This window comes from Labrus bergylta, chromosome 24, assembly GCF_963930695.1.
Source record: "Labrus bergylta chromosome 24, fLabBer1.1, whole genome shotgun sequence".
NCBI lineage: Eukaryota > Metazoa > Chordata > Actinopteri > Labriformes > Labridae > Labrus > Labrus bergylta.
Window position 1 is genome coordinate 9,457,682 of NC_089218.1, and position 12,216 is coordinate 9,469,897.

General features: G+C 41.2%; 1 protein-coding gene across 1 annotated transcript; it reads left to right on the forward strand.

The window, feature by feature from the left end:
- The first annotated feature begins 146 nt into the window (after positions 1-146).
- Positions 147-10,008, forward strand: LOC109984141 (ly6/PLAUR domain-containing protein 1). Its single transcript, XM_020634166.3, has 4 exons — positions 147-361; positions 3,311-3,445; positions 5,647-5,920; positions 6,380-10,008. The coding sequence occupies exons 1-3, from the start codon at positions 313-315 to the stop codon at positions 5,892-5,894; spliced, it is 432 nt and encodes a 143-aa protein (XP_020489822.1). The 5' UTR covers positions 147-312; the 3' UTR covers positions 5,895-5,920; positions 6,380-10,008.
- The last annotated feature ends 2,208 nt before the right edge of the window (positions 10,009-12,216 follow it).

Genomic DNA, 12,216 nt, shown 5'->3' on the forward strand with positions numbered 1-12,216 from the left:
TTCTATCAGTACATAAAGACGCACTGCATAACTGAGATGTGAAAATACCAGATGTGCGCTCATCATCACGTGGTGCGCCTGATGATTTCTGCGCTCTGGTCTCTCGCTCTCTCTCTCGCTCTCTCTCTCTCTCTCTCTCTCTCTCTGCGCGCGCTCCGGAGCGTTCTGCTCTCACCTTAAACCAGAGCCGAGAGGATGAGCGGATCCGGGTTTGGTGTTCCTCCGCCGCGGTTCCTACTCCTCCATGCCTCCTCCGCCTAAAACAAGTCCACTTGTTCGGATGTTTCCCCTCCGAGCGGCTTCTGGGAGAGAATGCGTCTTCTCGTTTTTGCGACTTTATTCGGAGTCTTTCTTGAAGCAGGTAAGGTGCGAGTTGAAGAGACAGTGGAGCCATTTACACTCTATGGATTCTGTCTTCATTCGTGCGTAACAGGTGTAACATGCATAATTATAAACAAATAATTGACTTTTATATGGTTTGCATCCAAAGCATAGATATTCAAACCAGTATATCTCTTTTGTTTCTAAAATAATTCTATAAAATATTTTCGACTTTATTTTTGAAGAACTGCCTTTTCGTTAATAATTTTCCTATGCGTAATTTACGACTCTGGCTACGGTTTGGCTCCCAGATCTGGATTAAATAGAAACTTTAACGTATCTTTGTATTCTTTTTGGAAAGATTTTGAAACATGGAAAAATAATGAGAAATTTATAACAATCACGTTGCGATTGTGGAGCTCTTTACGCACAGATGTGTGGGCGCTTCGCCGGGCTTGTCTGCGCTTTTTGGAAGAAGTGACAGACACAGATTCAAGCCAATAACCCCCCTTTAATGTGTTGCTTCTTATTCTCTATCAGACCTTCTTCTTGCCATAATGAGCAATAATTAAAAGCCACGTTGCGTTTTTTGGTGCTGTTTTACGCACGGATGGATCATTTCTGTGCTGGACTCGTGTGCGCTTTTTTGGCACGTAGGGAAGAAGACAGAGGCAGCGACTCCTTTATCTTTGCGACATTACGTTTCCAAGGAGCTTCTTGATTTCAGTTCTCTTTTAGATCTTCTCAGTATAAATGTTGCTGAAGATGCTGCCATTTTATTCCTTTATTTTTCTGTTTTGTGGAGCCGGCAGTGATTATAGTTTATAGGATTCTGAATGCAGTGGGTGCAAAACAGGATTTTCTTATCACCTTTTGTTTTGCTGTTGGAGGAAAATAAAAAAGATTTCGAGCCATTCTGCAAACCTGATAGGCTTGTGCCCTCCAGTATGACAGATAATCCTCCTAAATAAGAGTGTACCCTGTTATCACAATGATTGATGGAGGGTGCAGATATTTGCTTGCTTTAAAGTAATTAGTCCTCAGTTGTGATGTTATATGTGGGACCTTTATCAGATGCATTTTGATGGTGCTGTCGGAGTTGAGATTAATGCTTGGTGCCACTTCAATAATTACATCGGTAATATATGTCAGCAGGGACGGATTGCTTGTGTTGGTTGTTTGGGAGAGAAAGGGCAGTGGGAGTGGAAGGTTTTGATTGAATGCCTCCATATGATGCTGATATTGAAGATATCTTATAGAAATATGAATTGAACCAGACAGGTTTGGCATCTCAATTTTGTGCTGATTAAGACATTTTTTTTAATGAAGAACAATTTTTATCTTTCACATGCCTGCAAAAATCATCCACACACTCTGGACTTTGCCAATGATGTAAAGGGTTCTTGAGAAATTGTGATGATATTTGCACAGAACTTTTGCACATAAAGCACACTGTCTGCAAAAGTGATCCCAAACTTTTGATTGTTTATTTTTCTAGCTCTAACAACCACACAAAAAAAGCACCAAAATGTCAATTTTAACTGACATAATCTTGACTCAAAGCTGGTACATTTTCTCCGGTTTTACGCCTCAAAGTTTTCACAGATGCTTTGCCCTTTCTGCAGGGCATTCACTGTAAAAAATAAATGAGTTTTGAGGCTTTAAAAGCATCAGATGAAATTTGCGAAAAGCCCCAAGAAGCACTGAATGTTATCTTTTACGAGAAGACAAAGTGCAAGCTGTCGGATATCCACATTTTTATTATCTCAGGGGAAGAGAATTCACACGGGTAATCTCTGCTACGCCAGAGTGCATCCAGTCCCCTCTTACAGCCTGTTTGTGTTGTAAATGGCGCTTTATCACCTCTGAAATCCATGCAGTTAAAAGGGGATTCAAACACACTTTCATGTGTTTTCTGTTACTTTACAGCTTGTTCTCACCTCAAGTGTGTGAATCCATAACCTCTCTGTTGACACTCAAGAGACAGGCAATGAAAACAGCCCAGAAACACCAAAGATTGGACTTCTTCTTGCTTTGTAAAGACACAGAACCCTTGCCACTGCCCCTCTCCAGCAGCCGTAATGTCACAACAATGTGTTGACAACAGGGACGATGACATTGCACTCTCCATTAGTCTTCTTTTTTGCTGCAACACCATCAAAGGCACTCACACAAATCCATAAAAGCCTCTGCAGCTTGACTCCAGGAAAAGATAAAGAAGAGGTTATATAATAGATTCACAAAACGAGGGAATCTGAGTACTGTGAACAAATTTCAGTTGTATTAACTCTGTGCAAACAAGAAAAGACTAACATATAAGGTTCCTGGAAAACAGGAATGTGACCTTGAAGTAGAGAAAAGCAGTGACGCCAATGAAGCTGGTTTCACTTACTTCGTCCTACTTTTCAAATCAATATTAAGATTTAAAAATATATTTTACAAGATTTGATAAAGTAATATTTTCAATCATTTGGGGTAAAATTATTATAAAAGTTGTCATCAGTGGTCTAAAAGTGCTGGTAGGTGATTAACGTGCCATTAAACAGAGCCAGGCTAGCTGTATCATGTGTTGGTCTTTGTGCTAAGCTAAGCTAAGATAAGCTAATGGCCTGCTGATTCATACCCCAACAACTTGAGAGTCTTTTCATAAAAATCTCAGAAATTACTCGATTTAACAAGAAAATATATTGCAATAGTCTTTTTTGACCACCAGAGGGCGCTGTCTGCTGTTGTCTCCTCTTGTTTGCCTTTTGCAGTCGTAGAACTTAGTGACACTTTTTATTTAGGATTTTAGGAGTAAATATACAACTTCAAGAGTCAGATTTATTCATAAATTGTACCAGACGCATGTATCTCGTATCTTGAGTTGAATATTTTTCTTCCCAAGCTTAAGCGTATTATTTTGCTTATCTCATAAGAAATCATTGATGGTATCGATCTAAAGAAGTTCTACAAACATTTTCATTCTTGTTTGTGCTCCGTGGTGCAGGAGATGCCCTTCAGATCCAGTGCTACCAGTGTGAGGAGATGAAGCACAATGACTGCTCCACACCGGAGTACATCGTCAATTGCACCGTCAACGTTCAGGACATGTGTCAGAAGGAGGTGCTGGTCAAACCCGACGGTAAGGGGCAATTCATTCTCACGCTGTTTGGATCGCATCGGCTGAGCTCAGCGTTTTTTCCAGTGTAATCCAAGAAAGAGTCATTAATGCTGTTAGTTCAGGACGTTAATGTGCAGGATGAGTCGAAAAGCAAGAGTTCCAGTTTCTCGATGGTTAATATGTGACCAATTGGAGCCCGGCGAAAGAGGTTAACATATCACTAAGAAGTTACAGGACACCTCTGAGCATTGAGTATATTTCCTCAGCAGTCAGAGGAGGGGAGGCAATTATTTGAAGTCACTAAGCACCCAGCAATCTTCTTGATGCCAAACAGGGCAGACAATTAGCATAAATACTGATGCTTCAACTGGGATGAGTCTGAGACAATGTCGTAAACAAGGCTGTCTGGAAAACAGCAGGTCAAAAAAAAAAAAAAAAAAAAAAAACTTTTATTGCATCAATGTGTCATTTTTCAAGTTATGCAATTGCAGCATAGATAAACAACACATAAAATCAACTGTTGGCGTTTTCTCTCTCGCCTTTAAAATGACTAATGAGACAGAAACAATAGCCCTCCAAAAGGATACCAGACGATCCATTTTTCCCCCCTCTCACAGATGTAACACCTTTTAATCCAGAAAATATGTGACTCTCCGACCCAGCAGAGGAGGCCGATCAGGTCGAAGCAATCCCCTGTGATTTTCAGCGTAATAGACATTGTTATCTGTTATTTTGTTCTTCTGCTCGGCTTCAAAGGCGGATGGAGAGGCATGGATTGATGTGTGGATAGACTCGCTGTGATACAGATAGCGTTGGCTCGTAGACAGATCTTCACACTGTGTAACACATCAGTCTGAAAATAAAGCCACACGAAAAAAACAAACCTAAAGCCCTTTCATTGTTTTAAGGAGGCATTCCAGTGATGTGTTGTTGTACTTTCACTCCCTGTTCCAGTTTATTTAGCTCATTTGTCAAAGAGACGAGCCTTTTCTTAAAGTGACACAACATTAGATTAGCTTTGCACTACGGTACAGAAAATAAAAAGGTTCATCTGTAGGGTGTCAAATAAAGGGGGGTGCCTTTATTCAGCCAGTCCAACAACATAAACAATCAGGTGAAATTAGTTAAATGGGTTAAAAAATGAGAGATGTAATTAAACGTTTAATTTGCAATATGATACACATCACGATAATGGGTCCACCTTACAATTTTGCCAAATTATTTAATGACTTTAAAGTGTCTATAAAGACATTTGATTGTAGATTTTTAAATAGCATCACTGATGTACAAATACAACAACATGTTACCAGACTGTATTTAGTGGCAGAACAAACATAAATCAAAGATAAGTTTCAGTATTTGGAGTAAATTTGTGGATTTGGTTTAGAATCGGAAATGAAAGCGTTTAATACACACAAAATGTATATTTTTTAAATTATATAAATAGATTTTTTAAAAGTGTTAAAGTGAACACAAGTCCCGCCTCTAATCAGGAAAATAGCCAATCATGATTGAGGATTTTAGGGTGGCGCGAGGCCAGATTTCACAGGGGGGCCTGAGGCACCCCTGACCAAGCCCCTGGACGCACCCCTGCAGTATTCCGTTTGGCAAGGAGAAAACTTTCAAGATTATTTGTGCTATGGAAAGTATTAATCAGGACTGGCTTCATGATGAAAAATACTATTGCTATAACTTCAAATGATCTGACAGAGTGACATTCTGCACACATTTCATTTATCTATCTTTCTTGTCCAATATGGAAACATTTTATTTCCGGGAGAGGAAAAACAACAGAATAAGAAGGTTTCATAAAACAGTGAAATGAGTTCTATAACATAGTGTACGTGCTACATCAACACCAAATGGAGAAACATGACTTCATAATGGAATCAGGCTCTCTGGGGTGCAATAAAAAGTTACAACACTGCAGAATCTAAGTTTTTCATACAAGCAACTAAATTATGGTGACATATAGGACACAGTCAAACATCAGTAAATAAGAGCAGACACAAAGTCAATAACTCCATGGCTGTGCTGTGCAGTGAAATGGTGCAGCATTGAACAACACAGCGCTCTTATCTGTAATATTTTCAATCCCTGTAAACTCATTACAACAAGAGGAAATAAAGCCCCTTTCTCTCAGTTTGAGGTTGGAGGACTGGCCAATAACTGTGTGGACATACATAGCAAACTATCTTTTCTTATGTGTTTTTTTTGTGTAGGTATCCATTATCGGAAGTCGTGCGCCTCCTCTGGAGCTTGCCTCATCGCCTCCTCGGGGTACCAGCAGTTCTGCACCGGCAGGCTGAACTCTGTCTGCATCTCCTGCTGCAACACACCGCTCTGCAACGGGCCCAGGAGGAAGCGGCCCGCCCCGTCTGCAGCCACGTCAAGCCTGCAGGCCGGCTCACCACTTCTCCTCCTCTTGACCTTCTTCCCGCCGCTGCTGACCCTCCTCCCCGTGACGTAGACAGAGGATGCCCTCACCGCTCTGCTGTACAGTTTGTTTTCTTTAGTGCTAGCTATAGAAAAGGAAAAAAAAACAAAAAAACTCCCTGCACAGGTAGAAACAAATCAAAGGGTCAAAAAGGGTTAAACATCACTTCTTTAGGTTATCCTTGAGACGTTAGCGAAATGAGCCAAACTTGATTGCACCTTTTGCTCTAACTCTAATTATCTGAAGTGTCGACCTTCACTAAAAGAAAAAAACATAGAGATGAACAAAAAAGGAGCAGGGATACTGGTTAGTCTAGCTTGGCACAAAGGCTAAACTGATAAAGACTGACTAAGCTGAACATCTAATGTGCAAAAGGCTGTAGTTCCTCAAGTGTCCCAATAGCGGCTGGCTCCAAAAACCAAAGATCCCAATTAGGCCCAATGATAAAAAGCCAAAACTGTTTACAGCCGGTTTTAAAATATGTGTTTGCAGTTGAGTGAACAGACTTTCTGTCGCAGGTTGACGTGGAGCTCCGACCTGCAATCACAGCTGTGGAGCAGATTTGGACACGGCTCCGGCTTTGTACCTCCTCATGACAAACTGTTGATGGGATTGATTGACCACCGTGACCTCGAAAAAATGACACTGGAAACCTGGAGAAAAAAGGCAGTTTGAGAAGCGTTCCTGAAGGGCACGCCGCTCTGCAGCCGGGGGCATCTCTGCATTTCTTTGCTCTTTTTTTGTGAAGTGAAGCGTTTTGTCAGGAGCCTGCTCTGAAGTTCTTTTTCGGGTTTATTACACGCTATAAAAGATGCCCGTAACAGTCTACATGGAAAATGATATTTTTGAGCTTTGATTTTGTTGGCTTTCAGTGACAGTTCTCCTTCTCGTTGATGCTGATGTTTATGTTGCTCTGGATAATGCACATTTTGTATTTAATACAACAGTATTCAGATTATCTTCATAGATTTTGAAAAAGAAGGCACTTTGAGTGAGACGAGAGTTGATTTAGAGCCGCTCTGAGGCCTCTTTACTGCAGATTTCCCCCCATATATTTTTGCAGATTTTCCACAGCTGCACAGCATCGTACGATGAGAGGATTATTCTAGATTACATAGAGCTGAATGTATCCATTATAGACATTAGTAAGACACTTTTTTCCTTCGTTTAGAAAGGCGACACTGAGCTTAAATTGGAAACAAACGATAAAATCAATTTCTTACACGTAGAGACAGTGCAGTGTGAGATCAAGCTATGAGCACAAATACATCAGGTTGTGTCTGCCATATTCCCCTTTAAGTTCAAGTCCCTTTATAGCTTTACATTGAAGAAGATGTCCAAACTGTAGCACTGCATGGAGCCTCTGCTGCAGACCAAATACTAAATGTTCTAATCCGCACCAATCAAAGTACATTTGACTCCCTGGATGAGTCATATATTGATTTTGTTGGGTTTATTCATCTGGGTGTTATTTATTTTCAAATCGAGCGAACAACAAAGCAGAGATTCTGAAATGACCTTCCCCACATTTAAAGGCCAAGAATGTGCTTTAGGTTCCAACCAATCAGGAGTGCCCTATTAAGAAACTGCTTGAATATGTAAATGGGTGTTGTTCGTCGTTTCTTCTTTATTTGGGAAAGTCGTGCGGCCGTTCTGTTTCCAAGAGAGAAACGGACCATCCGATCATCCGATCAATGTTCATGACAGTTCTTCTGACCGGTCTTCTGTGAAGAGTGACGCTGTATTCTGCTCATATGTGGTGTAAATAAATGTTCCGGGAAAAAAAAAAAACAGACTTGCTCAAGTGGCTGGACGGCATGTTTTCTCCTCCATATGTCTCATGGCAGCTCCTCGTAAAGAGGTAAAAGCGTCCACTGGAACTTAGGGATGAACTGATGACAAGTTGTAGGTCAAAGGTCACGTTTGCTGTGATTGTTTTTTTTAGGTCATAGCATCTTTTTTTTTTTTTTTATGCAATTAGGACACAATTCACATGAAAATCACATGAAAACTTCTGTTAGGATAAAATAATGACGTGAAAATATTGTTTTACCTCAAAGATCATTTCCACGATGACTTCTTCACGTAAACCAGATTCCTGTCTTATGAATATCTCAGGAACGCCTCGAGGCAATGTTTTCAGATTTGGCACAAGCATCGACTAAAACCCAATGATGAGCTCATTGAAGTGTGGTGGTGAAAATTCAAAGGTCACATGCTCAAAAATGCAATATCTCAGCAGTCACCGGGAGAGAATTCTCTTAAATCTGGATCAGATTTCCGCTGCATTATGGGAGCAGTGGATGATACTCTGTGTGCTAGAAACGCCCTACAACTTCTGCAGAGTCTGTGTATAGAGGCGAACAACCACGAGTCTCCAGCTGTGACATTTTCTGCTGACTTGCTGATGAAAAGACTCTCTGGGTTAATCGAGCAATTTACTGGCATTAATTGATCGGTAAGTATCCCAATTAACACGCCCAACACGATTTAAAACACTTAATTAGGAGCCTTTAAAGTTAACTTTGAGCATTAGCTCCTTTATAGGAAGTTGGTACGCCAGGAAAAAAAAGTCTCAGAGCGGGTGTTTAAAACACAAGAAACTGAAGATGACCTGGCAAAAAAAAAAAGGAAAGAATTGTGTCTGCAACAGCCTCCACATGCAGCCACTAAACCTGTCTTTGTAACATTAAAAATCCCCTCAGATATCCATGGAGAACTTTGTGGGGTTTGGAGGAAGGCGCTGACTTTCCTCGACTCTCTGAGAAATGAAATCCTCCTCGGCTGGCGGTCCCTGGAAGCCCCCCGTGTCTTTAACCTTCACGCAGTCAGACCGAGGACGAAGTGGAACCAATGTTTTATTAAATTAGCTCCATTTCAGGATGCTGCCGTCACTCAATTACTCGTCTATTGATTTGTTTGTGCAGAGTGCAGCCTCGGTGGTTTTTGAATGAGGATGCACATACGTTCATTCCTGCAGTCTTTTAGTCGTAAAACATCCAAATACACGAGAATGCCTGAGTCTACCTGTGTGCAAGTTCCATTAATAAACTCTGAGACTGATGAAGGAAACAGAGGATTAATGGTTAGTGAGAGTATGTGAAGAATACAGATCAAACATAATCCACTCTGAATTACACCTGGAGTATAATGACTGATTTTGTCTTGTGGTGAACACTCTGCTAAAAGACAGCTTCATCAGCAAAGACAAGATGTGAGAAAATGTACAAAAATTCAAACTCTGATACTCAGAGTGACATTATTTCTTGTAATACTGAAGATATAGAAAGACTGGCGATCAACTTAAACTTTAATTGTTGGTTTTATTTGAAATATTGTGTTTTTTTTTTGTAGGTGAAGGAGAAAAATGTAAACCGAATCGTGAAGATATCAGATGACTTTGATGTTTTAAACGCCGCTGTTTTGCCGCTTCCTGCAGTGTGAAGCGCCCGTATGACTGAGCATCATTAACCGTGGACGCAGAGGAGGAGGAGGATGAAGGTGTGGGGATCACAGAGTGCCGACATCAGATCCTGCGGGATTAAGAAGCAGCAAAAAAACAGCAGATTATTAAAAATAATAAGGCCCACCTCTGCTTTGCTCTAATGACTTGCGTGCAAACACTGACTGCAAATACTCGAGTTGATGAGAGACCCCGACTCGTCTGCTTTGTTTACTGTGTCGGCTAAGAGCGTTGAAAATAAGGGGGGGGGGGGTGGATTATCTAAACTGGCATGTGTGAGAAATGTGTCAGGTACAGGACTAACAAGGAGCAGAATATCAAAAACATGCAGGCGGTCAAAACGGTATTCAGAGGGCCCACATTTGTTTATTTGAACTGGTCTATATGCAGACCAGTTTGCAAAGATATAGGCTACATAATTCTAAGTGGCTACAAGGTGTTTGTGTTTCTGCTGTAGGAGCTGGAAATACGCACAAGTCATCGCTTACAACGAAGCAGCAACCACACGACATTAAAATGAAGCCAGCGTGGAAGTGCAAAAAAACTGCAGTTCCTCAAGTGTCCACTTGGAAACCCCATTACGTCCCATAATAAAACGACTGAATAAACATGTTTACAGCCTGTGCAACAAATGAACTTGGTATGAAAAGTTAATTTTTATATTAAAAAGTCTTGTTTTTATAACTTGTCTTTCAATGTAAGAAGCTAGGAGTTCTGTATAAATTTGCATAATAAGGGGGCGGGTCAGTTGACTGACAGACAGACGCATTGAGGTTAAAGGCCCGCCTCAGCTCCAGCTCATGGCATGTTTCTAGATTGATCGAAAGTTTCCAATATGGCGACCGCCACCGACTGTCAAAACATGGACGTACAGTCTCAGTGACATCACCCGTTAATATCTGAAGACAGTCGGTGGCGGTCGCCATATTGGAAACTTTCGATCAATCTAGAAACATGCCATGAGCTGGAGCTGAGGCGGGCCTTTAACGGGTGATGTCACTGAGACTGTACGTCCATGTTTTTATACTCGATAAAGCGCCCTTCAGTAACCAATGGGTGATGTCACTCAGGCTTCGTCCACTACTATACAGTCTATGGAATCTTTGGATTTTCTTTTTTTTTTCGTCTTCTGTGTTGGTGCTCAACCTGCAGATTTTAAAACATCCAGTTATTGGTTAAAACCCTTTAATTCACCGTTACTGTCTGGAAATCAGACGTATGCTTCCCAGCCTGGACGTGATGTCAAAAGAAAATGGTCAATAACCCTCAGCCTGTGCTGTACATCATGAATACATCAGAGCTGATCTCATCTCATTCATTTCTACTTACTATTCATGAAGGAACCAAAGCTGCAGTATTTCTGCTATCGATTAAAAAAAAGAAACGTCATTAAATTACAAATCCCATTAAGCGTATTACACAGAATAAGAAGAGCAGAGCGTGTACAGCATCAACAATCACCTTCAATCTGATGACTTAGCGTTCAGTCTACTTTAGCCACACTTTATTAAAACTCCAATCCCCTTTAGTGCACAGACACAAATCTTCTTTCCAGTAAGTAGGGCCAATAAAGGAGAATAAACACAATTAAAGTAAAGGGAAATGGATGTGCAAGAAGAAGAACAGGCTGCATTAAAGAGAAGAGGCTTGTGTTTAATACATGCAGAGGTGGACGAGTTAAAGGATTGAGTCAGAGGAGGGGGGAGTTTGGTTTTGTTTTTGTAAATCACAGTATGCGACTGGATGATAATCGAGTAGAAATGAGAGCACTGGCGCCCTCTAGTATTCAAAGCAGTGACTCACAAGGAAGGTACAGCACACAGAATCAGGCAGCTGGTTGTTTAAGGACAGGAAAGATGGGAAACGGAGCGGGCTGAAGGGAGGTTTAAGAAAAGTCTTGATCATCATGGAACGAGGTCAGGTTTGTCACGGTCAAGAAGTGCTCAGGGGGCAAATCTCCTGCTGTGAGGGACGCGTGTGAAAGAGCAACTGAGGAACATTTCAGGGGCAGACTGTCGTTCATTTTTCTGGAAATTTTCAGGAGTGCATGTGTGAAAAAGGCTAGAGTCTCCCTTTGTATAAGCGCTCACCCAGTCCTATTTATTTAAATAATCTGAAAATCTGGCAGGTGGATTCAGAGGAACGGCAGCATGAGACAAGATGTTTCTTTTTTTTTCTTTCTTGCTCTTGAATAAACTCAATCTTTGTCTCAATCTTTATCATGTTTAACCCTTTCTCATTGTTAACATGGAAGCTTTATAATTAAAGTTTATAAGTACAATATCCTGACTCAGCAGATGCTTCAGATCATTGACTTAAATGTTTACTCTAGGACGTTAAAATCAGGTTGAGGTTCAAATGAGGTTCTGTTTTTTTCACTTCTGCTACAAAGAGGACAAAAGCCACCACTAGTGTTCAGTACTGTTTATCCCAGCGATGTTAAAGCAAAGAGGGTCTTTGAAAGCAGCCTCCTGACAGTGATAAAACAAATGGTTCCAGCTACAGTTGTTGATAGAGAGTTTCCATCAAGTGGCCCCGGCTCGGCAGCGAGGAGACTGTTTCTATCAGGAGCAGCAGAGCCGAGGGCTTTTCTCTGAGAGTCACTGCGGTGAAGAGACTCTCGAGTGAGTGATGAGTCCACCCGAGGACAAAGGACCAATGTTCTCTGTCCGGGGGGGGATTGGTTTTAATGTGCTAGAGCGCTCTGAAGCCAGAATCCAGCCCTGGAGCTCCAACCTGCTCGTATATCGTCTTTATCAGTGACCCTACATGTAGTCAGGGAGGGTGTTTGTCAGCCTTTGATCACAACTAAATCACTGATATCATCGAGTGGAGTCAGCAGGCCGTGATGAGACTGGTTGCTATTTTTAGTTCTATGGAGAAACCCCTATA

Bases quoted from the DNA above. Each gene is read 5' to 3' on its own strand.
- LOC109984141 (XM_020634166.3), top strand. From the start codon at position 313: ATGCGTCTTCTCGTTTTTGCGACTTTATTCGGAGTCTTTCTTGAAGCA. The intron at 362-3,310 runs GTAAGGTGCGAG...TCCGTGGTGCAG, and splicing joins CGGAGTCTTTCTTGAAGCAG to GAGATGCCCTTCAGATCCAG. The intron at 3,446-5,646 runs GTAAGGGGCAAT...TTTTTTGTGTAG, and splicing joins GGTGCTGGTCAAACCCGACG to GTATCCATTATCGGAAGTCG.